Below are 27,794 nucleotides of genomic sequence, written 5' to 3'. Positions count from 1 at the left end.
CTTTTTCTGTGACAGATCAGGATGACCAAAGAACGAACCTGAATCTGTGGAAATATTTTCTTCAATGTTCCATGTTTTACAAGACATCTAATAACCTGATCTATAACTATGTGAATTGCCGACTTGGCCCATGGCCCTTCGACCTCCCTTTCATAGACTAGTTTTATTCATTCAGAAATCCGTAAATCTGTCTGTTTTATTTGTGTTCTTTATTTCTTTTTTATCGGAAATTTTGACACAAAATGGCGCATTTTTTATGCAACTAGAGCTTAATAGCATCTCCTACAAAATTTCATTTTCTCTGTTTCCTTCCCTTAATTACTTTGCGTAGAATACAGAGTAGAATGGAAGTTGGGTTTGTCATGATGTTTATTTCATTCATGATTTGAATTTTATGTCCTTGTTGTGTTGTGGAAATGGCTTACTAAAGTGGTTGCGCTTCTTTCTGTTGTGAAAAAGCAGTCCTTCGATGCAGTTCTCGACGCAATTTCCATCTTGGGTCATTCGGAAACAGCCTCTTTGTGTTTGTAACACAAGGGTAAGGCTGCATACATCCGACCCCCTCTTACCCCGCAATTTGCGGGAGCCATTGAGGCACTGGGGAAATGTTGTTGTTGTTGTTATTATCAATTAGGCATTTCTTGAAAGTTGGCAATGACTTGTCCCATGTGTTAAAGTTGATTTTTTAGCCGTTGTCTACTATGTCGTCCAACTTGTCCTATGGTATATGTCTTCTATCTTATGTCTTCATTAGCTCATACTTTTTTTTTTTGAGCCAAGGTGACATCTTTCTTGTGCACAGGAAAGATGACCAAATTCAAGCATGAATTCAATAACAAATTCCCATTAGCATAACCCTGAATCAGCTCATACTTATTTGTTAATCTTAATCTATGTTCATTTGCATGAATTTTTTTTTTAACGTTTGGCTAAAACGAATTAGTAGTGGATTCAATTACTTATCAGTTTGTTTCTTTATACAGTTGCGAACGAATTTCGTCCGTGAGTTATAGGAAGGATCAAGTTAACCGCTTCAGCCAAAATTTGCAGGTGAGAATTCAAATTCTTTAAACAGTTGTCTGATTATTTTATTTTTTGGTGAATTCAAGTTAACCACTTCAGCTAAATTCATTGCTTTAATACGTTATGTACTGTTTCTAGTTTTTCCTTGATCAGTCGTGCCCTTGAAAGCAATTTTTTATCAGTTATATTTATTTGAGAATATGAATTTACGGTTTACTTGTTCCTTATTTAAGCATATGAGTAGGTTTATGTTGTACTCTAATAGGATATGAACTTATAATTCATGCATAACTTAGAACTTATAATTCATGTAGGCACTTAACTTATATTATGTTTCTTGTAAATTTTAACTAAGCTGGTTATTTTTGAATTTTATTATGCTCTATACATGAATATATAATTTTAATAGTTATGGACTTTTGATCTTATTTTGTGTAGACATGGATACTAGTTGGATAAAATTGCCAAACGATCATGATAGATACATAGATGGGTGTTTGAAATTTCTTGAGTTAGCTAAAGAAAATCTCATGGAAGGAAAGACTAAGTGTCCCTGTAAAAGCTGTAAACTACGTTGTTGGTTGACATTAAAGGAAGTAGAGGAACATATTTTATTTAAAGGTTTTTATCAAAGATATACAAATTGGATATGGCATGGTAATGGGGACGTTCTTGATCATATGCACGAGTTTGAGGTGGGGAGCAGTAGCGTAGGGTCTCTTGTGGGTCGGGATGATATGAAAGGTTTATTAAATGCAGCCTGGGTTACTGATAATCATAATCATCCTGCTGAAGAAATTCAGTCTAGTTGTAGTGATGAGTCTAATGATGATGATAATATGGAAACTGATGATGAGTATGATGATGACTACAATCAAAGCCCAAGAGAAAACAACATTGAGGAAAATGAAAAATATAAAAGATTGTTATTAGCCGCAGAAGAAGAACTTTATGATGGTTGTCAAACTTTCTCAAAATTGTCATTTCTACTGCATTTGTTTCACATCAAATGTATGTTTCATTGGTCTAATGATTCATTCAATAAACTACTTGAACTAATATTGGAAGTATTTCCACAAATTAAAGTGTTCCCATCAACTTATTACGAGGGAAAAAAGATTATCAATGATTTGGGTCTTGGATATGAAAAGATTCATGCTTGTCCATCTAATTGCATGTTGTATTGGGGGGAATTCTCACAAAAAGAAGAGTGTCATAAATGCCACACTTCAAGATGGAAAAAAACCGCAAGTCAAGTAGGCAATAACAAAGATAAAGAAAAAGGGCACCTAAAGAAAGGAGAACCCGCCAAGGTAATGAGATATTTTCCTTTCATTCCTAGACTACAGAGGATATACGCGTCGCCTAAAACAGCACATGACATGAGGTGGCACCATGAAAGTCGTGTGAAAGATGGAAAACTTAGGCACCCTGCTGATGGGCTAGCTTGGCAAGAATTTGACTCTCGTTATCCTCAATTTGCATCCGATCCTCGAAATGTTAGGTTAGCTTTGGCAACTGATGGTTTTAATCCTTATCGTTTGATGAATACCACATATAGTACTTGGCCAATTGTTTTGATACCCTACAACTTACCACCATGGCTATGCATGAAACCCTCATCATTTTTACTGTCATGTATCATTCCTGGTAAAACTAGTCCTGGCATTGATATTGATGTGTACATGAAACCCTTACTTCATGAGTTGAAATTGTTATGGGAAGGAATTGATACATTTGATGCTTACGAGGGAAATGTTTTTAAATTAAGAGCGGCATTGCATAGTACTATTAATGACTTTCCAGCATATGCTATGTTATCTGGATGGAGTACTATGGGTTATGATGCTTGTCCTCGATGCACTCATTCAACAAATTCGGGTAGGTTTGGGGGAAAAATTTGTTATGTTGGTCATAGAAAGTGGTTGGATGAGGATCATCATTATCGTTTTGAAGGCAATTTGTTTGATGGAACCATTGAGAATGGTACTGCTCCTAAAGCAGTAACTGGGTCTGATATTCTTAGGCAGCAACAAAGTATAAACTATATTTATGGTCAGTCAAAAAGGCGTCAAAAACGAAAAAAGAGGACTCGAGAGATTGGTGTGTTAACTAATCTTGTTAGCAATGACCATAACAAGGATGATGAATGTAATTTGTGGAATAAGAAGAGTGTTTTTTTTTAATTGCCATACTGGGAGTTCAATCCACTACGGCACAATCTAGATGTTATGCACATTGAAAAAAATGTGTGCGACAATATCTTAGGAACACTTTTGGATATGGATAAAAGTAGAGATAATGAGAATGCTAGGAAAGATCTCAAGAAGTTGGGCATAAAGGAACACTTATGGCTGCAAGAACGACTAAATAAGGACTCGTACATGCCTCCAGCTTCGTACTCCATGTCTAACGAGGAAAAAGAGAGATTTTTGAAAGTCTTACAGAATATTAGATATCCCGATGGATATGGCTCTAATATCTCTAGATGTGTGAATATGAAACAACGAAAGCTTTATAATCTTAAGAGTAATGACAATCATGTCTTGATGCAAGATATCCTTCTTGTAGCACTTAGAGCTTCCAAGGCCACTGGAGTCATTGAGTTACTCGGGGACTTATCTTATTTTTTCAAATGTTTGTGCTCAACAACTCTTGATCACGGTGAGTTGGATGCTCTTCATTCAAAAATCATACTTATTCTTTGTCGGATGGAAATGGAGTTTCTTCCGACTTTCTTTACAATTATGGTTCACCTACTAATTCACTTAGTAGAGGAGGCCAAGCTTGGAGGGCCAGTTCAATATAGATGGATGTACCCGATCGAAAGGTTAATACTTAAACCTTAAATGTTTTAAATGTTGATTTTAATTTTTTTGGAGTTAATATTTGTTCTTATAAAGGTATTTAGCTCACTTAAAATCATATGTGAGCAATAAAGCTCAACCCGAGGGATCAATTGCTGAAGGGTTCATGTTAGAGGAGACCATCACATTTTGTTCGAGGTATCTTGAAGGTGTTGAAACCATATTTAATAGATCAAAAAGAAATGATGATGAAATTCCAGACATGGACCAGTACTTGTACAACTCCGGTGGTCGAGTGATTGGGAAGAAGGAAAAAGTACGAGTAGATGATAAGAGTATAAAACAGGCCCATCGTTATATTTTACTTCATTGTGATGAGATGAAAGTTGTTCTTGAGTAAGTAATTATCTATAGTTCGGAATAATTAGCCTTTTTCCAACACTTTCACTTAAGTTACTAATTTTTCTACTTTGAAGTGAATTCCTATACCAAAAGCGGCAAGGGTGTCACTCTAGTAACTACAATGAAAATGAGTGGATCATCAATGAATTTGGAGAGTGGCTTCAAATTCAGGTTTAGCTCCTTTTTATTTAATAAATATATTGAACATTAACATAACTTCTTTATAAACAAATTTAATGCAAGTATTTATTGTTTTAGGTGCAAAATTTAGATGCAAGCACTAAAGAAGGCCAACTACGGAAAACCTTAGCTGGTGGCTTAAGTAATTATGGTACAAAAATGACTGGTTTTCTAATCAATGGGTATAAATTTCAGACGGTTGATCGTGAGCGGCATAGAAAAACGCAGAATTCTGGAATTATGGTGGAAGCTGACGGGGAAACATATTATGGAAAGCTTAAAGAAATTTATGAGCTCCATTATTTTGGAACATTCAAAGTTGTACTATTTCGTTGCGATTGGGTAGACATATATAGAGGGATAAAGACTAATGAAGACAAGAGTAGTGTTTGTGTGAACTTTTCCAAGTTGATGCACACAGGTAGAAATTTGTCTGATGATCCTTTTGTCTTCTCATCTCAAGCAAAACAAGTATTTTTCGTTGAAGATGAGATGCAAAAAGGATGGTTACACGTGATTAGGAATAAGCCGAGAGACTTGTTTGATACTGGCGAGATTTAATATTACGTTTTTATTTTGAACACTTGTGCTATTTTTCATTTTCTGTCTTTGTAGTATGTTCATTTAAGCTGAAGTATATATGTTTTTCATTTTCTGTCTTTGTTTGATACTGGCGAGATTTAATAACACGTGATTAGGAATAAGCCGAGAGACTTGTTTCATTTTCTGTCAATTATGTGTTGTACTGATTTGTTGTACTTTTATTTGTTTTCTGCCAATTTTCTATGTAATCCTCTGATTTGTTTTGTTTTATACTCGTGATAAAAGTGCACTAATTATCTGTTCATTTTTTTTAGGATATACCAAAGATCACTTTAATCGACAATGAGTTATCGAAGCAAAAGAACAAGAGCATTGATGACAGAAGATGATGAATCACAAGTGGTTAAGAAGTTGACTTCCAATGTACCAGTTTCGACTACATTGACAGACAATGTCATGAGTGATGCCGATGACCTTGGAGTGATGGGTAATTTCTTTTATCATACACACGTTACAATTTGATCTTTTTACTAATCCACCACTATCTTTTTTTTTTTTTTTGGTAAAATGTTCATGTGTCTTCTCCTCCTTATAGTCACATGTACGACATTAGCTCGTCTGAATACTATCAGCTTTGGCATCACAACAATCTTTGTATTAGGACTATTTATAAAATGCCAATGCATCTACCAAGGTTCGTTTGTTTTTTGTAATTCAGATGAAATAAACTAGAATGAAACACAGGTGAAGGAAAAAAGTTATGCAAATAGGTTAAAGAGCTTTGAGTTTAATGTCTAGCTTAAGATGTTCTTGCAATCTGGTTACTTGCCAGTGATTAAAAGTCTACCAATTACTAACTGTAACTAGCGAACACAAGTCATTAGCTACTTATTTGGGCATCTAGGATGACTGGTAATCTGTAATCTGAACAAGAAACATGTCCATGAACTGATGGCTAATGTACTTTCAATATTGCGGATACTGGATAGTATTCTACTATTCTTGGCAAATCCAGTTCTTAAGACCAATGTATAGGCTGTCATAACACGGGATACAAAGTTTTTTCGCATCTTTGTGTGATGTATCTCGGAGCCTATTATGCAATAGACACAGATTGCATTTGCAAGTTAATCTAACCACTCATAGGCAGATTGCATTTTTGGTAAAATGTTCATGTGTCTCTTTACTTTTTCTCTTATATAGCGTGAGAGGCATTAGCTCAAATCGAATTCGTAACACATATTGATAAATAATGCGGCACAACTCATTTACTTTTTCTCTTATATAGCGTCAAAAATCAATTTAATTTATAAGTATATAATAGAGCGGTGATTGATCTGTTGTAAAACCGTTGCATGATTTATAACGAACTTATAAGAACTTGTGTAAATGTGTAATGCTGGTATAACCATATAGTTGTGATTTGTGAAGTTGCAGTATTGAGTTTGTACGTGACTTATTCAGTTTTTACGTAACTTATTCAGTTTTTCTTCTCCATCTTCTCTGTGTGACTCTTCTCTGTGTGACTGCACGTGTAAAATTGTGAGTTAGTGAAAATATAAGGTTGTTTCTTCATGTTGTTTTCCTTGGCCTTGTTACTACGTGCGTACGAGTATTACATTGCGTGAGGAGATGCATTATTTGGACTATATAGGACCAACACAAGGAACGAGTAACGTAACACCCTTCATTTTCTATGAATCCTGAAAGCCTTTGTTTGCTATAATATATTATAGGGGGTCATGAGCTGAGCAAGAGAACTGGTAATGTCGGTAATGCTGCTGGAAGAACTGCTTGCGGTAAACTTCTCTTAATCTCGATCTGTTTTGTCTTGTGATTGTTTCTCTTGGTTATTATTATCTTGTTCTCATCGGTACAGCTGATGTGAGATGGGGCCCATTTAAACCTCCTACTAGTGGCAGCGACAAATTTTTGATTCAAAAACAGCAGAACACCAATACAAAGGCTCCTACAGGTGGCAGCGACAAATTTTTGATTCAAAAACAGCAGAACACCAATACAAAGGCTATGCTAGCTAACAAAGTCCACCCATCCAGACCCCATAATGGATTTAGTGGTGATTCCCCTTGTAATATCAATGAAAGATCACTGCTTAAAACCACAAAAATTGCACCCATTTGGAGAAATGCTAAAACTGAAGCATCGAGTAAGAAGTTCTCAGTACTCGGATGTCAGAAATCCTCGCTTGACAAAACTTTTCAACACCAGAACATTCGGTCTGCTACATATCCTCAAATTAATGGTAATTCTCTGCCTATAGAAGTGAGCCCAAAGGATCAAGAATCACCTATTTGGAGAAATCCTGTAACTAAAGCATCAAAGAAGAAGATTTCAGTAATGGGACGGCATAGATCCTCACTCGATAAAGATTTTGAAAAAAGGAACCCATCAAAGGAACCTCAGCCTATGATACTTCACAATAAGCAGTCTACCGCTTCACCAACATTTAATATTCAGTCCGTTGCTTGCCCTCAAACACATTCTCACACTTCTCAGACGTGTGATCTTGTGCTCAACCGTGAGAACAAAATTTCCAAAAGCCATTCTAATAATGTAGAATTGAGCTCAAAGGATCAAGTATCACCCATCTGGAGAAATCCTGTAACTGAAACATCAAACACTAAGATTTCAGTAATGGGACAGCGGAGATCCTCACTCGAGAAAGACTTTAAAAAAGGGAACCCATCATCCAAGGAATCTGATCCAAAGATACTTCACAAAAAGAAGTCTACTGCCTCCCCATCAATTGATATCCAGTCCTTTGTTGGCCCTCGGACACATGATGCTTCTTTGCCTCCATGCACTCGTAATAACAAGGCACGTATCTCAAGGTGTTCTCTGCCTCCATCCATTCATTATTCTCAAACACGTGATCTCAGACCTAGTCATCAAAACAGAATTCCCAACCACCTCTCTGATGATGTGGAAGTGATCCCAAAGGATCAAGAATTACCAAATGCACCCAAAGAGACTTCCAGTTTAGAGAATGGTCAACAAACTAGATCCAATAATGTCCGAGAACTGTTCAAGCCCACGCGTCGTAATTTAATGCCTGAATGGCCGGATGAAGTAGAATTTGACGAGGACGAGGATGTTATAACAATAGGTAAGGTTCTCCAACTTTTAGTGTGCTTTTATAAATACTACCTTCGAGTCAATACTTTCCGTTTGCGTTTTATTTTTATTTTGATACTTTTAGTGTGGAATTTTTTTTTTTTTTGCATTTTATTTTGATACTTCTGGTCTACATTTTTTTTTGTAGATGCTGAAGGAAATTACGATTTGGTCAGTCACTTAGTCCAGCCTAATGATGTTTGGCATGCTAACGGCGTGAAGTACTTTGTCACTTTTAATGAGTTTTATCAACCGCTGAAAAAAGGGGGGCATATTCTTGTAAGATTTATTGGGGATGTTGCAAAACAAGAGCAGTATTGTCCAATTAGAGAAACAAATTGGCGTCATGTCAAAGAACACTTCAAAGTTGAGATTGTTAAGTTGATTCGAGTAAGAATTTCTCCTAATCTATAAAGTTGATCTCTTTTTACCAATTGGTTAGTCCAGATTCAAATTTAATGTGCTTTATTATAATGTCTTTATTTATTTATTTTTTCTTCCAAGTCCCGTTTTGTTATACCCAATGGTGATTTCTACGACCAAGGAATTCTGAAGCGCACGGGTAAAAGCTTGAGACTATATAGACATTCCTTAAAGAAGAAGCTTTTTAAACCTACAACATTGACGAAAGAACAGATATACCAATCCGCGCCTTCTGGACATCCTCATGACGGTTGGATTGATTTGGTTGATTATTGGTACGGAAAGGGACAGGTATATAGCAAAGAATGGTGACATAATGCTGTACTTAGCTGCGTATGTGCCTAATGTAGAATTATTTATGATTTTAATTTGGATGTAGAGGTATTCAGATTGTGGAAAAGAAGCACGTGCACTTCAAAATCATGTTCATACATCCGGAGCTAAAAGCTATGCTAATATACGAGCTTCTTTTGTATGACTTCATCCAAATTTAACACATCCATACATTACATTTGTTAGTATATTTAGCCATATTATCTTTTTGATATTGTGTTTCAGGAGGAGAGAAATAATAGGGAACCAAGTGTATTGGAAATGTTTAGGAGTACTCATCAAAAGAAAGACAGAACGTTTGTCAAAGACACAGTAACAGAAGACTTTTTGGTAAAAATAAAAACTTATGATGTTGCTTGATATATCTTCTTTGAAATGTTTCTTTAATGAGCCTTGTACTTTTGATTTTTTCGAATATAGGATGATGCAGATGCTAATGTTCAGACATAAATCGATATATATTCAAGCACAAAGTCTCGTGTACAAATTGAGAATGAAGCTTTCAACAAGCTAATGTACGGAGGAGAAATACCCAATCGTCCCGTGGGTTATGGATTCGGTGTGAAACAAAGTGATGTATTTGGTGTTCGTAGTATATTAAGGAAAGAGAAGTTCCATAATGGTGCAAATGACGGGTTAAAATTACAGCTTATGGAGAAAAAAGTGGCTAATTTGACCGAGTTAAATGAAGGGCTGATGAAGCAAAATCAAGATATAATGAAGATGCATAATACGAATCAAGACTTGTTGAAGAAAGTGCTGGATGTTCTAAGCACCGGAACAACATCAACTCAAGTCGTAAACCTTGCAAAGAATATCTTACATGCAACGAATACACAGGTACTTTTTACTAATTTCACTGTTCTATCACCATGTGTGTATCCATCTGTGAAGTCCGCTGCTACTAGGTAGGATCATGATGCTACAATTGAAATTTCACTGCTTAGAATGGTAATATATTGCCTTCTTTTAATGTAAAAACGCGTGTGTAGCCAACCTAAGTTTTGCAAGTAAGTATGGTACTCGGGTCCTGGCTTCATTTGCTTGTACAACCAATCTCTGTTAAATGTTGTTTTTGTATCTATGAATTTGGGGCCATGGCTTGATGGCTTGTTTATTGTCAAATGACATCAATATTTCGGTGTAACACTAATATTTAGGAGAAATGAGTCACTGACTTAACTTTAGCTAAGTCATTTAGTTTACTATGTCTCAAAATGAATTATTATTACCTGGTACTAAATCGACGCACTTATTTGAAATTTGTAGGTTTCAGATTCTTCGGATGGTCAAGTCGCGCCGGAATTATGAGACGGAATGTTATCTGCTGCAACTATCGCGTCAAATTATTTTATCAAGAGATTTTTTGTTCTAGTACCATTTGATAACTTTAGTTTTTTTATGTATTTTGGATTAAGTTAAAAATCAACACGTACTCTTTCTACTTTGGCATGGTTGAATAATATAAAACTTGAATTGTAGTAGTAACTACTAATTTAATTACATTATGAATATTTTCTAGTTTTTTTGGTTATTAATTATGATGTTTTGTTACAATTTAACGACGACCCCAGTTGAAAATAATGTAAGAGCTTTGATTAAATGTCGCCATGAGTATGTATGTGAAACAAAACTAATGCATACAATAATTCGTTATAGAGAATTCAATAGATGATGCTTAAAAGCGTCAAGAACATATAATTTTAGCGTCATGATTATGCCATAGAGTGACACTTAAAAGCGTAGTTTTTTTATTTTTGACGCATAAAGGCGTCAAAATTGGTGACGCTAAAAAGCGTCAAAAAATACTGACGGCAAAAATTTTGACGCTTTCAAGAAACGTCGAGAATATTATTATCGACGCTTTTTTGCGTCGAGAATTGGCTTTATAAGCGTAAAAAATGCAAGGGGTTGTAGTCATTACCAAGGAAGCTACACATCATGGATTACCATTAAACCACCGCAAACACCTGGGCCAACTAAGTTCCTAATTGGTCCTCGCTGTACTACACCGGATCTAGCAAAGGACTACTTAGCAAACCTGGCTATTAAATAGCTAATACCAACTTACAATCTTCAGATCATGGATGCAAATTAAGGTACACCTGCTGCAGAGTTTGCTACAGTCCTGTTTGAACTTGAGCGTGGCAACTACTTGATTGTGCAATCAATGCTTTTCAGCTTGCAAGAAGAGACACAAGCAACCTCCCTCCTTGTCGAACAAGATAGTCTCTCTAAAGAAGGGCAGCTCACATACCTGTATCCAGGAGCATTTTCTTGATGGTGGTGATGGAAGGGATGCAAAATGGAGGTTGCCTATGGGTTATATGACAAGGCTCCGGCGACTGGTAATGGGGTGGTGGTAGCCTGGTAGGGATTTCTTCTGAACTTTGTGAATTGAGATTGTACGCAAGGCTTCACGTCGGAGAATTTCGAAATTAAAAAAGTGTTTTTACTGGCCAAAATTAATGCACGTGCAATAGGTGCTGGCGGTGACACAATTGTGACGGTGATGGTTCGCGACGTCAACTGGTTTTAGCGGTGTTGCTCAATGGTATCTAGAACTAGTGCATTTTAAAAAATGTATTTACACTGCTTTTGAATGTATATAATGTGTTTTGTGTACTTGGGCAATATACAGTATTTCACAAAATTAATTACGGAGTATGTTAAAAGTGTAATGTATACTTTAGATATGCGGAGCATTATAAATGTAAAGCAATGCATCACGCGTTCACGTATGTAAAACTCTATGTCGAAAAATGTATGTAGGGGAGAAAAATTGGGTAGATACGTATATTGGCTTGTAGATACATTGATTAACCTGCGTAGATACGTATCTCTAGTTGGGTAAATACATATATTTAGGTGACTATGTAAATGTGTAAGATACATTCTTGTACCTTGTTAGATACACTTTTTTATCTTATTAGATACACACTTTTGGCAAGTTAGATACACTCGGTACACTCCTTTATATTGCTAGATACACTCATTTATATTGCTAGATACACATTACTGGTAAGCTAGATACACTCATTTACCTTACTAGATACACATATCTGGTAAGATACACTCTTTTACCTTACTAGATACACATCTCTTGTAAGTCAGATACACATATCCGGTAAGCTGGATACACTTATTTACCTTGCTAGATACACTTCTCTAACAAGAGGTAGATATACTCCATTAGTTTGCTAGATACAAGTCTTTACCTTATTAGATTCACTCATTTAGCTTGCTAGATACAAATATTTACACAACTTATGTAACCTTGTCCTTAACACTTAATAGATTGATAGAGGGAATAGGAGGGAGTAGATACATGTTTTTAAATTATTAGATACATACCTTTAGCTTGCTAGATACGCTCCTCCTTTAGTTACTAGATACATACTTTTAGCTAGTTAAATACACTCAAAATTCATAACTAAAGAATTAGTAAACTATGCTGCAAGTTCTCCATTCTTAAGAAATATGTGTGAAGATTAAAATTAAGAATGGACAAATCAAAAGACATGTCTTAGTCCTTCCTTGACGACAGCGACAATTTCTGGTGAGCGACATGTTAACGACTTGTAGAACATGGATATAATCTTTGACCGCAGCTCAGCATGATTTGCCGTTTTGAAATCTGCCCATGCCTTGGCCGAGCAAAGTAGCTCAATGCAAGCAATGCGAAGTTTATTCAAGGATGTAGCCGCTTTGGAAGTCAAAAACTTCACAACCCATACTGCCTCATCTGCTTCTGCAATATGCAAAGCCTCTTGCAAAAAATTAACTAATTCTTGAGTCAACTTCAGAAGTGGTAATCTCCTTAGAAGAAGAAGCCATGATTACAATATAACCACTTTGATTAGAAAGAGTACTTGATAGTTTCCTGTCTTGCTGAATGTTGAGGACTTTAGTATCTTAAGTGATGGATTGCATTCAGACAATTATTACAGGTAAATAGTTAATAGAGAGTGTAATAATACATTAATACAACTTCCTTCTCCTTATTACATGGCGGAGCGGCGTTAACACTATCTACTTAGAAATATTCAGACCAGTCCCTCAACCCTACAGTCACAGTTTTATCGTAGAGCTGTATTTCAAACGACAGAGGAAGTTATTCATCTGCGGTAAGTTCAATATTCATGCACTTCTGAAATAAAACATTACATATTTCTTAACCAACACAAAACCTGAGATGAAGGTGTCAAATATAAAAGAGGAAGATGCTATATATGGCTAGCTTATCCGAAGTGCATGAATATTGAACTTAAGCCAGGCCATATTCAATCCGGATTTCTAAGCAACATTCCGCCGATCAAGTCGAGACATGCCAATGCATAGCCCTTAAGCCAGGTCATATTCAAGTCGAATTGCCGAAGCACCTCTTCATTTGCATCACAGTCCTATGTCAAAGTACGTCACCAAATAAGGAGGTGATAGTAGTTCTCTGCACGTAAACATCATAACAACAACAGTGTTTTCAGATTCTTCAAAGAAACTATTCATTTCGATCCATATTTTTCAGCCTATCAATAATCTAAAAGGAAGAAAAATTACAGTTTAAAATAAAACCGTTTTAGGCTCTCTCTTTAGAGCGGATTCCCCTATCCCATACAATTTAATGACTCCTTATCACCGAATAAATCGAGATAGTTTCAGAGATGGCGAGTACATGTGCAATTGGGTAATATATAAGCGATATCTAACATCAAAATCACAATTTTTTTGACAAAATACAATCTCAAATCAATTAGTAAACCCTAATTTTTCTAATTCTAATTAACTAATTCTTTGTAGATACTATTCATTAAAAAGGGCAATTAGGTTCATTAAAAAGGGAAATAGAAGTCGGAATTAAAGCATACCTTTTCTGATAATGGACCGAACACGGAGGTTTAACAATGGAGTTAGTGTTGAGGTGTAGCGATGGACTGCGTAGAGGAAACTCGGGACAGATAGCACCATGTTCGATGGTCGTATGGAAGCTTCGACGGGTGGTGGCGGTGGTGGTAGTAGATGAGGAAGGGGGAAGTCAGGTGTACTGGAAGTTGCGGATAAGAACGAGAGATGAAGTCAAGGCGTTGAGTTTGGTGTTGGAGTAGAAAGGGAATGATGCGCATATTTTATTGATTTATGGCGGTGAACCACACCAACCTATCTTTTCTCGAGCACTGCATTTTCTCTTCCTACCCATCAAACCCGTAATCACCACATCTCGCATTCTTACCTTTCTCATTCTTATGCGCCACCCACGTTATCCCCGATCTCCACCGTCAAGTCGTCGAAACCTTGAAAGTCAGTGAATCACACTATAAAGGATATACCTTCGCAACATGAATAAGATGGTTATGTAACTCCACCGAACTCATGTTTATTTACTGCAATACCGAAAACAGTACAGTAATTCATATCTTATGTAAAGCGTAGACACTTACAGTGCACCTCCACAAGCTGGGCCAACCGCTTTGAAAAGAGACATGGTTGTCATGGAGATGCCGTTAGTTGCTCCTCGTTGATCTTGATCCTGTATTCAATTTGTTTATCTTCGTTAGACATGAAAATTGGACTGGATATTAAGGAAAATAATGTCAGAAAGGTTAAAATGAACTTACCACAACTCAGTTTTGCAGAATAAATGAGCTGGTTCTAATACATGTCTGTAAAAACGTCAACAGTGGAGAGCGAAATGCAAATCACATATCATAAATCACAATTCAGACTCGTATATGGGTCATAAATGAAAATTACAGCTTATCAGACTTACCGACATAACATTCTTGATCACATAGGCGCTATTTAACACCACAACGAGACTTAACCCTTGCAGTAATGCTATGAAAGGGGAGGATTGTAACAAAGGTATGGATAACATCTGAAAGAAGTTTAAGGAGGTAATGTCAATATATACTTTCTCAGTTGTATATCGTATACCGTAGTATGAACACGTAAGAGGGTTCAGAAAAGCATACCCCACATAATCGAATAATCATAACTGGTCCAAAGATTTTGTCAACTTGTGGATACAAGAAGAGCTGAAAAATCAACATGTCAACACCTAAATATTGGAATGAACACGAGCAGAGGGCAGAATGGGAAAGACAAAAAAACTTAATGCATTTTAGATTCAAGTAAAGAAAGAAAAATGCAAAAATTCGTGGCGTAAAACTCGGAAAGTTATCCCATCGTATTATAGGCGGCTGAAACTATACTATCTACATACCTCTTCTTCTTTATGAGCATTATACTCTTCCATGGCCTTCTCATGCTCCACCTTCACTATCTTTGCTCTGTCCAAATACGGCTTCTTTTCTGAATAATCCAATAATTAAATCAGCATTACCAATCAATTAAATTAAATATCCACGCAACTGCAAAGGACACACAGGTCAGGATGAGAATAAACCTCATCGGTCATGGCCTTCCACTTAGCTCCAACATCCTTAGCAAGGTCCTTAATACCCTTGGAATCAGGATGCTCTTCCTTGTATGTCTTCCTAAAATCCTCGATTCCTCCCTGTAATTACCAATTAAAAACTGACAATCAGAAACACATCTCCATTACATAGATAGACGTATACAACTGAATTGAAACAGTTGTCGATAATTACAAGAAAAGGACTTAAGTAGAGTGAGGGTGCTTAGACATGTTAGGATCCTTTACCTTGCTAGATAACCTCTTTTAGATTGCTAGATACACATCTTCGGCGAGCTAGATACACTCATTTACCTTGCTAGATACACTTCTTTACCTCGCTAGATACACAACACTACTTTAGATAGCTAGATACACATTCTGTCAATCAAGATACTCTTTTTTACCTTGCTAAATACACTCCTTTAAATTGCTAGATACACATCTCTGACAAGCTAGATACACCCCTTTAAATTGCCATATTTTGTCGTAAATAGTTGAGAAACCGTGTTTATATCTAGTTCTTCTTGTGCGTTGTTTGATCCTTTCATGTTTTTTTAGACATGTTTTATGTTAACTAGTTGGATAAAACCATACATTATCTGTAAACAATTCTTGTCTGGCAACTGTTTTCATTTATGTCAACACATTTTCAAACGCTTGATGGCTAGATACACTATATCACTCCTTTAGATTGTCAGATACACATCCCTCTCAAGCTAGATACACTCTTTTACCTTGTTAGATACAGCTCTCTGGTCAGCTAGATACACTCCTTTACAATGTCGAAACCCAAAATTAGTATTGAGTAGTGACATTGCAGCAGTTGAAGCAATCATTTGAGCAGTATATGAATGAATATTGATACAAATTGGTCAAAAAATTCCAGATACTGTAAACCTAAGTATATGCAGCAATAAAAAATTGGGAAAATGAAAAAAAAAATGGATGGTAAAATAGTTTGATGAGGAAATAAATTAAAAGGAAGAAATATAAAAGGAAAAATGCGGAATTAAGAAAGAGAGAAAAAAACCAGTAGCGAAACTCACTTGTAATGCGAGGAAGGAAGATTGAATTGGGAGGAAGTCAGAAGAAGAATTGTAGCGAATGATGATGATGATGATCGAATTTTGACAATTCAAAATCATGGGATGCTTCCACTCTCCATTCTGGGTTCTAATCAACCGTCTTTCAAATCTGCAATTTATGATTACGGTTCCTCCTATTTAACTCACCTACAAAATCATAAATCTCCAAACACCACCATTTGAATAACCATATCCAACGCAGAATCGCAACACGAGTCCAGAAGCCATAGAGAACCATCGCACTAGTCACTGTCGCCGGCGAATACTTCGGTGACCAAAGACGAAATGCTGGCCATTTTGTCACTTTCACGTTGTTTACGTCTCTGGCCACTTCTTCGACTAACACCGACATACATCTGACACCAATCACTATTGCCTTTCAATTAACAATCATCCCAAACTTCAAATGAGAAATCCTAATTACCGATCGGCGCCTATCAATCGAATTCATCAACATTGATAATATGAAATCCTTAATCGAATGATGACAACTGATGTTTCATCCTTCACATACCTTTATCACCCTATTTTTATACCATTAAATCGATCAGCCCGCCTCAACAAAACCACCAACTTCTTCAACTTTGACAATCGATCAGAAGAAGAAAAGCAAGACTGTCGGTGTCAGAGTTGCGTCTGCGTGATCGGCGTCGGAGTCCCGTAAAGTAGGTCGCCGTCGGATGAGGGTGGTGGTCTGGGGAGGTGGAGGGAGGGTAGTGGGTGGTGGAAGGGGATAAAGAAAATATAAGGGGTGTTGGTTTGTAAAAGTAAAGCTTTTAATGTCGAGGGTAGTCGCGTGTTTTATTGACTTAAGGTAGTTAAATGCGGTTTGCACCGTACTTTAGTTCGCACCCGACTCGACCCTATATATATATATATATATATATATATATATATATATATATATATATATATATATATATATATATATATATATATATAGAGAGAGAGAGAGAGAGAGAGAGAGAGAGAGATGAGATCTTAGGGAGGGAGATTAGGGAGGTAGGATCCAGTGAGAACGAACACTCGGTGAGAACGGTGAGACCAATAGTAATTAACGCCTATCACTCCATTTAACCAGCCAATACCATTTTATTCCCTCCCATTATTAAAAAAAACTCTGCCATTTTCTTATATCCCACCTAATCAACTACGAACACACCAGAACGCCTACAACGCCTTTCGATAAATTACATCCCTCCGAAGGAGGCTTCCGATCACCCACATCCCTTTGACATCCTTGCCGTCAAGCCACCATATTCTTTTTACCTAATCTATTCTCTTTATCTCCTCTTAATCACCTAAATCGATTCCAGCCACCGTACCTGGCATTTCGCCTACAAATTCCTCTGTCGATGATTTTTATTATGCTGGTTGTTGCGGTGGTCCAATTAGAAAACATGTCGCGCGTGCTTGTCGACAATTTGACGTGTCGGAGATGCACGATGTAGGTGATGTCGACAACGGCTTGAGATTTGATCTTGTAGTTTGTTGACATCGGAGCTTCGTCAGAGCTAAACGGAATTAATGTATCTAGTTTGTTAATTTATGTATCTCAACCAAATTTTAATGTACATAATAACCAATTTTGTGTATCTATATTAGATACATTAAAATAGTTGCTAGATACATCAAATATTTGAGTAGATACATTGAAATAAATGGGGCACAACTAAACAACTCACCGACGATGTTATCAGAAAGTCTAGAGCGAAAATGGCTTCAATCAATCCCAAGATCCAAGGCCGAAAAGCAGGGCCTGGAGAAACGAAATAGGGGTCAGAAGAAGAGAATGAAAGCTGGATTGTGGACATGAGGCTTAGCCGGCATTTACTGGGTAGTTTGGCGGTAGGGGTACGGTCGTGGTGCGGTAGTGTGACGACGTCAGAGCTCCGACAACAGGTGATTTGGGATACGGAATGAGGGGCAACGTGGGATGCGCAATAGAAGCGACGACGGTGGTTTTCTCAACGGCGATATGTGGGGGAGTCGGTGTCGGCGTCGGCGATGAGTGTGGTGGTCGCCGGATTCTGGTGGTGGTAGGATGAATGTGAATTTGGTTTGGGCCTTTGGAGTAGTGTGTTTGTATGGGTTGGTAGTGTCGTAATGTTATTAGTGGGCTGGTAGTGTCATTGTTAATAATGGGCTGTTTAGTTCGTTCTCACCGTTCTCACTGATGCGTGTCTTTTATATGATGTTTTACATCCCATTTTACACGCATTTCAGAGCTCATTCTTGTAGTTTATGCTGCATTTCTCCCTATTTCCGTCTACTTCCGTATTTTGTACATTATTGCAGAAATGTGAAGAATCCAGCGGAAATCAAGCTAAATCCGTCCCCAAGTATCCTACATTGCATTTGACGTGAAGTATTCACCCGAGGAACGAGCTTGGTGCGCAATTCAAGGCCCAAAAGACAAGTCCACGAGTTTTAAGAAGTCAAGTAGCAGCTCAGTGGTCGATCGACCATCACCCTCAGTCGATCGACCAATGTTCGGGTTCCAGAAGCTACTATACACTGAGGACCAGTCGATCGACCACCTACCTTAGTCGATCGACCACAATGCTGTTCCAGACGTGAATTAAAAGACCGAGGAACTTGAAGCCCGTTAAGTTTAGGTTTTGGAATAATTGTTACGCACACTTTCTATATAACGTAACTGAGAATACCTAGTTTAGCATTCAGTTTTTCATTCAGTTTTTCATCCAAGTTTCTACCTAAGTTTTATTCAGTAAATTTCATTAAGTTTCTGCATACGGTTCTTGATAGATAGTTAGGGTTTGGGATTGTTGAGCATTGGATTTTCGGTTCTTAATAACTAATCTTTCCTCTGCAATTCGGTATTCTTCTGCCCTAATTTTAGTTCATCTTTATTTTATCAATAGTTTAGAATTGCTAGCTAGATTCCCGCAACCAATTTCATTGTTTATGTTAATTGCTTTCTTTACCGTTTTAAGCATGAATTCAGTAGCTAGTTTCATCGTCAATGTTATTGTTTTCACCCTTAGCATGAGTAGCTAAATAATTTGTGCTAGGATGTAGGCGAATTGTAGCATAGGCGGTATTAGATTAGACACGGCCTGAACCCGCGTGTTGGTCGATCGACCACCTTACCCGGTCGATCGACTGACCTCGTGAGCTTATTTCGTTTTAATTGATTTTAATTGTTGTATTTAACGAATCGAATGCATGCGACCAGTTAGATACCCTTTTATGACTGACCCAATAGATCGAAAGATAGGGTAAGTTGTTAGACCATCAATTGAATCGACTAAACTGTGCTAAGATCGAAAGATAGTTATAGTTTAGACCATTAGTCACTTTTCAGAACGAAAGTTAGTATTAGTGATATTAGGGACCTATAGCGAGATCAAGAGATGCTATTTGTTAAGAGTGGACCGAGAGGACCTCTTTATTTCCCGCCTCACCTGTATTGACTCAGACCGACCTAGTTTGCTGCCGCCGAAGCTATAATGAACCGATCATCCTAGTACCCCTTCTTAATCTGTTTAAACCTTTTTTTAGTTTATTATCTTGATTTGTTCTTAGCTATAGACCATTTCAACTCAACCCCCACAATTGTTACCTTAGACTGAATATAAATCAACTAGAATTTACATCTGCCTCCTTGTGGTTCGATCCTGTTACCACTAGCCTAGGTTAGTCTTAATAGGAATTATAAATTTTATCTTTGGTACTCACAACGACGGGTATCAAATTTTTAATTCTTGGGGGGAGGCAATAGTCCTAATTTTAGTTGTTTTATTTTTTAGTCTTTCTTAGTTTAAGGGACTTTTGTTCCTTAATATTCTTATATTCTTTTTGTAGTTTCCTCTTATGCGCAGGTCACAGGGTGGTGAACTAGTGCCATTTGACCCGGAGATAGAGAAATCCTTGCGCGAGTTGAGACGAACACAAAGAGTGCTACCGACAGAGGAAGAGCTGAGTACTCTGTCAAGCTATTACGAGAACAATGCTCAAGAAGACCCACGATCTTCACCCGTTTCCACTTCTTGCCGAGACAGTTACTTCTCCGAAATTCCAGTCATGGCCGAGGAAGCGAGTATAGCTAGTCATTCGAGCCGACAAATTGAAAACTTATATAAGGGGTTCGAACTACCAGGAGATGCCAGGAAGTTCGAACCAAAGCCTTCATACATTAGCATGGTTGAGAAGAACCGATTCGGGGAGCCGCAAATGAAGATGCGGCTAAGCATATGGAAACCTTTATTGACTATCATTGTTCCATACCCCCACCAGCCGGCGTGACCCAAGATCGATCAAGGAGACCATGTTCATCTTCTCTTCGTGATGCCGCAAGGGAGTGGTATAGAGATTTGGACCGGACCGTTCAGGGGATCACCGATTGGAATTCATTGGCATTGGCATTCTACAAGAAGTACTTTTCTGCTTCAAGGACGATTGCTATTAGAGCTCAAATCACGGGCTTTAAACAAGGGCCAGATGATAATTTCCACGAAGCATGGGTCCGATTTAAGAAGTTGGTGCAAACCATACCGCACCATGGGTTCGAAAAGTGGAGCTTGTGCAATCATTTCTACAATGGGTTGTACGACGATCAGAGGGCCATTTTGGATGCTGCAGCCAATGGACGATTTCTTTGAGAATTTGGGAGGAACCAAGGGGTGGAAGATCATTGACGATCTATCTACCCACAAGGCCGAGTATGGGAATTCTAGAGGGAACCAGAGGAGAGTTCTTTGAATCTTCCTCTCGTGGCTGCACTTGAGGCTCTTCTGCGAGATTTGACAAGTATGAGCTAGGAGGAGCTTCTAAAGGTGGGATGTACAGTGTAAACGCCGTGTCGACGGTCCTTTCGTCTCGTGAAAGGTGTGGAGGTGAGGGCCATGTCTCGAAAAACTGCCCTAGTCCCTTTGAGTCTTGTGCTGCCTTTCAACATTATAGGCAGACCAACACCTACTACGAGCCAACCCACCCAAACTTGAGTTGGAGGAGCCAAAATGTCCTGAATCCAACTCAACCTCCGCCGCAGCAGCAACCCTATGTGCCCCCTCATCAAAAGCAACAACAATATCGAAAACCTCCTTATGTGCCGCAAAGCAACAATCAGAAGTCTGAATTTTCCGAGCTTAAGAACTGTTGCTAAAGGAGTCCCAAGAAAGAGAGGCCGGGATGAAGCTACTAGAGAGTCAAATTGCTCAATTGGCTAGCAAAAGTAACACTCGAGCTCCCGGACACTTACCGACTCAACCTGAACAAAAGGAGACCCTAAATGCCATCACTTTGAGGAGCGGGTCCACCCTTGATGGTCCTGCCATGGTCGAGGACGCTGTTGAAAAAGATGAGCCGAAAACAAGTCAAAAGAAAGCTTCAACGAATAAATCAAAGAAGAAAGTAGTCTACCAGGTATATCAGTCGATCGACTGATATACCTAGTCGATCGACTGAAGCACGGGTTACAGGAGCTTCTGGAACTGTACATCTCAGTCGATCGACTGAGGACAGTGGTCGATCGACTGAGATCGCTGCTGATGCTGAGGAATTTCGTCCTTTGATGCCAAATAATCTGCGAGACCACTTGTTTCGGGGTACCACAGTCCCGAAGACTTTAGGACAAGACCCGAGTGCTGATGGGTCAGTCCCGGTCCCGAAGTTCGACCCAATGACGGTTAATTGTTCTCATTTGAGACGGTCTGAGGAGGGGTCTAGCTTCAACAAAGAGAAGGTGATGGACTTTCAGCCTAAGTCCAAGGATGTCGGCACGCGTGATTTGGAGGAGAGGGCTAAGGCCCTTCTTACAGCCCCTTACCCGGAGAGGCTAGTGCCGACCAAGGAACAGGTTTCTTTCAGCAAATTTGAAAAAGTTATCCGTAGTCTGAATGTACAAGTCCCCTTCCTTGAGTTAGTAAACCAAGTACCCGCTTATACTAAATTTATGAAACAACTTTTGTCCAAAAAGCGGTCACTTGAAACAGTGCACACTGTCGCACTTACTAAGGAGTCTTGCTCCTATCTGTCTCACACTGCGCCCCATAAGTTAGAGGATCCGGGTAGCTTTTCCGTCCCTTGCAAAATAGGTACCTTCTCTATTGAGAAGGCATTATGTGACCTAGGGGCTAGTATAAGCGTCATGCCCTTGAGTTTAGCTAGGAAGCTTAAGTTGACTCGGTTTGCTATCACAGACATGACAGTTCAGCTGGCCGACCGATCTGCGGTCGAGCCTATAGGAGTCCTAGAGGACATACCCGTCCAAATAGGGAAGTTTTTCTTCCCTGTTGACTTTGTTGTCCTTGACATGCCTTAGGATGCCCATATACCGATCATCCTAGGTAGGCCGTTTCTGCACACTGCTGGTGCAGTTATTGACGTAGGCTCTGGAACTTTGACCTTCAAAGTTGGGAAACATTCTATCATTTTTGCCCAACCTGCTAAAAAGAAGGACCCCATGTGGCCTGTTACTTGTAATACGGTTTCTGAAAAGAAATCGTACTTTGTGCTTCCTGAATTGCCTGTCTCTATTACTACTTCTGTGCTAACCCCTCCGCCCCGGACTGGGAGCAAAAAGGAGGAAGAATCTGTTGTTTTAGACATTGCAGGAGCTGGTTTGGGGAAAGATGAGCTGCAGGTCACTCTAGCTGCGACAAAGCCTATCATTCAAAGAGGAGGTCTTGGTTGCCTGAGCTATGGGATTGATGAGATAGTTGATGACGAGTCAGTCAAAGCAAATGAGTCCGACTTGGATTTCGATGAGCCCAAAGAGACCCTTGATTGGGGAGATGACGAAATTGATCCGTTGAGCTCTCCGACTGTTGAAGCTAAGAAGGGTGCAGCTGATAAGATGAGCACCATTGAGGCTACCTCTAGTAGCCAGAAGCCGACGAAGTGGGCCATACCGTGGTCCTTCTTGATCAACTATTAGTTGATCGAGCTCGTTATAAACTTCATTTTATTTGCTTTTGTTCAAACAATTTTTATTGCTTTTTGTGCGCGAAAACTTCGCATTTAATTTTGTTGCTTAGGATTTTATATGCTTTAGACATTATTCTGGGTTTTGCGCAATTTTGGGCGCGTATTATTGTGCATTTGCAGGTTTTAGACCCCGGTAGCTCTAGTTATTGAGCTAATACGAAGAATTAAGATGTCGCAGCAGTGTTTTCAGTCGATCGACTGGCCTATATGGTCGATCGACTGACTTACAGGTTTACAGGAGCTACTGTTCACGCCCACTTGGTCGATCGACCGATCTTCCTGGTCGATCGACCACTGCTGCTGCTGTACTTGTTCACGACCTCTCCCCTGCTGTGTTTGGTCGATATGGGAACCTAAGGGAGTTTTCTACTCCGCTTTACTTCCCGTCATATTACTTATTTCTTCAAATTTTCTCATGTATGCACGATTTCACCGTCCCAAAATTGTTTTCTCAGTCTTATGCGTGGTATCTTCTGTCTTTCAGGTACTTATGGTAGCACTGCTAGCTACTGAAACCTCCTAGCTCACGCTGGTTTGGGGAGGTTTCCTTTGCGCTTAAAGTCTTGTGAGTTCCTGATTTCTTTACTTCATGTCATATTTATTTATTTCTCGCAAACTCCCATTTCTCTTTTCTTCATTATATGATTTTGCACAATGGGGACATTGTGCGATTTGGTTTGGGGAAGGGTTTTGCGTCGCATATCATTTGCTTGCATTCACGTTTACATTTTGTCTTGCATTGTTGTTTATTTCTTCATAGAGGAAAGATTAGTTATTAAGAACCGAAAATCCAATGCTCAACAATCCCAAACCCTAACTATCTATCAAGAACCGTATGCAGAAACTTAATGAAATTTACTGAATAAAACTTAGGTAGAAACTTGGATGAAAAACTGAATGAAAAACTGAATGCTAAACTAGGTATTCTCAGTTACGTTATATAGAAAGTGTACGTAACAATTATTCCAAAACCTAAACTTAACGGGCTTCAAGTTCCTCGGTCTTTTAATTCACGTCTGGAACAGCATTGTGGTCGATCGACTAAGGTAGGTGGTCGATCGACTGGTCCTCAGTGTACAGTAGCTTCTGGAACCCGAACATTGGTCGATCGACTGAGGGTGATGGTCGATCGACCACTGAGCTGCTACTTGACTTCTTAAAACTCGTGGACTTGTCTTTTGGGCCTTGAATTGCGCACCAAGCTCGTTCCTCGGGTGAATACTTCACGTCAAATGCAATGTAGGATACTTGGGGACGGATTTAGCTTGATTTCCGCTGGATTCTTCACATTTCTGCAATAATGTACAAAATACGGAAGTAGACGGAAATAGGGAGAAATGCAGCATAAACTACAAGAATGAGCTCTGAAATGCGTGTAAAATGGGATGTAAAACATCATATAAAAGACACGCATCAAACTTCCCCAAACCGAACCCTTGCTTGTCCCCAAGCAAGAACTAGACTCGATCTAATGACCTAATGGAACGAGTTCAATCTCAGAGCGAATCGCAACATGCAAAGCCTAAACCATTTTAATGCAACAACCAACAATCAATTAGCAAATGAATCATACAAACGAGTTATGAAGCCGTTAAAAACATGCCGAACCGCCAACTGTAGAGACTTATCAAATTGGACTCTCACGGGTCGCTCAAATCACTCAATAAATACAGGTGAATATATGTAAGATAGAAAGAAGTAATTTTGTAGTGACTCTCACCTAACTACGACTTATGAAGACATGCCAGCAATAGAATATGAAAATGATCTCTATGACCGTACATATGCATTCCAACCAAACAGATGACCAATGACACATGCCGAGGTATATATGGGATATGTGAGGTAATGGGTAAGAAGAGGCAAAACATTTCATGGTAAAGTGGAGGTACAAGTGATCAAGCTAGTACCAAAACGGAAACAAGTGGCAACATCCAACTTCTTGCTCATAATCACACGAAACGGTGCTATAGCAAGCACAAAACTCACAGTCTCCAAAATATTAAATCGATAAACTCCCCATAAAATATAAATGGAATATGGGAGCAAAAATCGCCAAAAGATAAGGATTAAATTATGCGAATTGACTTTTTCTCGGATCTTCAGTCGATCGACCCAATCGGGCAGTCGATCGACTGCCTTGAACAGTACAGAACTCTTTTTTCTTTTCTTTTTTTCGAATCATTTTTCTCTTTTTTTTTTCTTTTTTTTTCTTTCTCCTTTATTTCATCTTCCAATCATCATCTCAACAGAGTATATGCCACCAAAAACGAGTAACAATCCCAAAAACTAAACTACTAGCTTGACAATGGACAGGCTAAATGTAGGATGTAGTAAATGGGACAAAAAAGGATATTTTTGGTAGTGTGGAGTTTATGGGCCTAATAAGAAAAGGGAAACCTCTACCACATGTGTCAACAAACCACAAACCGAATGCATACAGGTATTAAGTAGATCAAATTCATATTTATGCAAATTAAGGAAACATGTCTCATAAGGAGTACTACTCACATTCCTAGATGAACTGGTCATGAATGTCACCAGTTATAGGCTCTAAATCTCAGAATGTATGATGTAGTTTGCCAATTTTCTAAGTCAGGTCTCAAGTCCAGCAAGTAATTAACGAAAACTCGTAGGTATGCATAAGCGATTCTACTAATAACATGTTAATCTAGCAAGGCTCAGGCAAAACAGGTGCAAATGCAAAATCATCATAGAAATACTGCCGTTCCGACTCGACCTATATGCTAAAATAAACGTGCATTTTATGGGAATTTTTTTTGAAATTTTTTTCAATTTTTTTTTTTATTTTTGATGTATATGAAGAAATAAACAACAATGCAAGACAAAATGTAAACGTGAATGCTGCATTTCTCCCTATTTCCGTCTACTTCCGTATTTTGTACATTATTGCAGAAATGTGAAGAATCCAGCGGAAATCAAGCTAAATCCGTCCCCCAAGTATCCTACATTGCATTTGACGTGAAGTATTCACCCGAGGAACGAGCTTGGTGCGCAATTCAAGGCCCAAAAGACAAGTCCACGAGTTTTAAGAAGTCAAGTAGCAGCTCAGTGGTCGATCGACCATCACCCTCAGTCGATCGACCAATGTTCGGGTTCCAGAAGCTACTGTACACTGAGGACCAGTCGATCGACCACCTACCTTAGTCGATTGACCACAATGCTGTTCCAGACGTGAATTAAAAGACCGAGGAACTTGATGCCCGTTAAGTTTAGGTTTTGGAATAATTGTTACGTACACTTTCTATATAACGTAACTGAGAATACCTAGTTTAGCATTCAGTTTTTCATTCAGTTTTTCATCCAAGTTTCTACCTAAGTTTTATTCAGTAAATTTCATTAAGTTTCTGCATACGGTTCTTGATAGATAGTTAGGGTTTGGGATTGTTGAGCATTGGATTTTCGGTTCTTAATAACTAATCTTTCTTCTGCAATTCGGTATTCTTCTGCCCTAATTTTAGTTCATCTTTATTTTATCAATAGTTTAGAATTGCTAGCTAGATTCCCGCAACCAATTTCATTGTTTATGTTAATTGCTTTCTTTACCGTTTTAAGCATGAATTCAGTAGCTAGTTTCATAGTCAATGTTATTGTTTTCACCCTTAGCATGAGTAGCTAAATAATTTGTGCTAGGATGTAGGCGAATTGTAGCATAGGCGGCATTAGATTAGACACGGCCTGAACCCGCGTGTTGGTCGATCGACCACCTTACCCTTGGTCGATCGATCGACCTCGTGAGCTTATTTCGTTTTAATTGATTTTAATTGTTGTATTTAATGAATCGAATGCATGCGACCAGTTAGATACCCTTTTATGACTGACCCAATAGATCGAAAGATAGGGTAAGTTGTTAGACCATCAATTGAATCGACTAAACTGTGCTAAGATCGAAAGATAGGTATAGTTTAGACCATTAGTCACTTTTCAGAACGAAAGTTAGTATTAGTGATATTAGGGACCTATAGCGAGATCGAGAGATGCTATTTGTTAAGAGTGAACCGAGAGGACCTCTTTATTTCCCGCCTCACCTGTGTTGACTCAGACCGACCTAGTTTGCTGCCGCCGAAGCTATAATGAACCGATCATCCTAGTACCCCTTCTTAATCTGTTTAAACCTTTTTTTAGTTTATTATCTTTATTTATTCTTAGCTATAGACCATTTCAACTCAACCCCCACAATTGTTACCTTAGACTGAATATAAATCAACTAGAATTTACATCTGCCTCCTTGTGGTTCGACCCCGTTACCACTAGCCTAGGTTAGTCTTAATAGGAATTATAAATTTTATCTTTGGTACTCACAACGACGGGTATCACTCACTGAGTAGTCGTTCTCACCGGATCCTAAATCATATATATATATATATATATATATATATATATATATATATATATATATATATATATATATATATATATATATAGAGAGAGAGAGAGAGAGAGAGAGAGAGATATGGGATCTTATGAGTTTGGTGT

At 38.3% G+C, this 27,794-nt stretch overlaps 2 protein-coding genes and 4 long non-coding RNA genes across 8 annotated transcripts; 3 read left to right on the top strand and 3 right to left on the bottom strand.

Annotated features, from left to right (window-relative positions):
* Positions 1 to 1,463: 1,463 nt before the first annotated feature.
* LOC141607428 (uncharacterized) lies at positions 1,464 to 3,209 on the top strand. Its single transcript, XM_074426777.1, has one exon. It carries the CDS (start codon positions 1,464 to 1,466, stop codon positions 3,207 to 3,209), a length of 1,746 nt encoding a protein of 581 aa, XP_074282878.1.
* A 5,429-nt stretch (positions 3,210 to 8,638) lies between these two features.
* Positions 8,639 to 9,137, top strand: LOC141608931 (uncharacterized). The gene is made up of 3 exons (XR_012527070.1): positions 8,639 to 8,804; positions 8,893 to 8,985; positions 9,072 to 9,137. It is a non-coding gene; the product is annotated as an uncharacterized LOC141608931 (long non-coding RNA).
* Positions 9,138 to 10,770: 1,633 nt separating this feature from the next.
* Positions 10,771 to 11,480, top strand: LOC141608930 (uncharacterized). Its single transcript, XR_012527069.1, has 2 exons — positions 10,771 to 10,945; positions 11,028 to 11,480. It is a non-coding gene; the product is annotated as an uncharacterized LOC141608930 (long non-coding RNA).
* Positions 11,481 to 12,752: 1,272 nt separating this feature from the next.
* Positions 12,753 to 14,084, bottom strand: LOC141608928 (uncharacterized). Its single transcript, XR_012527067.1, has 2 exons — positions 13,712 to 14,084; positions 12,753 to 13,293 (listed from the first exon to the last, which is right to left on the bottom strand). It is a non-coding gene; the product is annotated as an uncharacterized LOC141608928 (long non-coding RNA).
* A 91-nt stretch (positions 14,085 to 14,175) lies between these two features.
* On the bottom strand, positions 14,176 to 15,122 carry LOC141608927 (protein ZINC INDUCED FACILITATOR 1-like). Of its 3 annotated transcripts, none has more exons than XR_012527066.1 (5): positions 15,067 to 15,122; positions 14,816 to 14,901; positions 14,611 to 14,718; positions 14,459 to 14,503; positions 14,176 to 14,370 (listed from the first exon to the last, which is right to left on the bottom strand). XR_012527066.1 is itself a non-coding variant. In XM_074428245.1 (5 exons), exons 1-4 carry the CDS (start codon positions 15,097 to 15,099, stop codon positions 14,465 to 14,467), a joined length of 243 nt encoding a protein of 80 aa, XP_074284346.1. In that variant the 5' UTR covers positions 15,100 to 15,116; the 3' UTR covers positions 14,176 to 14,370; positions 14,459 to 14,464. The 3 variants fall into 3 exon arrangements, 2 of the variants coding, with proteins under 2 accessions (XP_074284346.1, XP_074284345.1); XM_074428245.1 differs by having other exon boundaries at positions 14,816 to 14,878; positions 15,067 to 15,116; XM_074428244.1 differs by lacking the exon at positions 14,459 to 14,503 and having other exon boundaries at positions 14,816 to 14,878; positions 15,067 to 15,116.
* A 126-nt stretch (positions 15,123 to 15,248) lies between these two features.
* LOC141608929 (uncharacterized) lies at positions 15,249 to 17,108 on the bottom strand. The gene is made up of 2 exons (XR_012527068.1): positions 16,308 to 17,108; positions 15,249 to 15,360 (listed from the first exon to the last, which is right to left on the bottom strand). It is a non-coding gene; the product is annotated as an uncharacterized LOC141608929 (long non-coding RNA).
* Positions 17,109 to 27,794: the final 10,686 nt, after the last annotated feature.

The sequence above is a fragment of the Silene latifolia genome, chromosome 10 (genome assembly GCF_048544455.1).
Source record: "Silene latifolia isolate original U9 population chromosome 10, ASM4854445v1, whole genome shotgun sequence".
Taxonomy (NCBI): Eukaryota; Viridiplantae; Streptophyta; class Magnoliopsida; order Caryophyllales; family Caryophyllaceae; genus Silene; species Silene latifolia.
Note: the sequence above shows the minus strand (reverse complement) of the source record. Positions and strands in the feature narration are given on the sequence as shown.

Excerpts from the sequence above, each read along its gene's own strand:
- LOC141607428 (XM_074426777.1), top strand. The coding sequence starts at position 1,464 with ATGGATACTAGTTGGATAAAATTGCCAAACGATCATGATAGATACATA.
- LOC141608927 (XM_074428244.1), bottom strand. The coding sequence starts at position 15,099 with ATGGAAGAGTATAATGCTCATAAAGAAGAAGAG. Across the intron at positions 14,879-15,066 it reads ATGCTCATAAAGAAGAAGAG|CTCTTCTTGTATCCACAAGT; the intron begins GTATGTAGATAG and ends TTGATTTTTCAG. Across the intron at positions 14,371-14,610 it reads TGATCAAGAATGTTATGTCG|GATCAAGATCAACGAGGAGC; the intron begins GTAAGTCTGATA and ends AATTGAATACAG.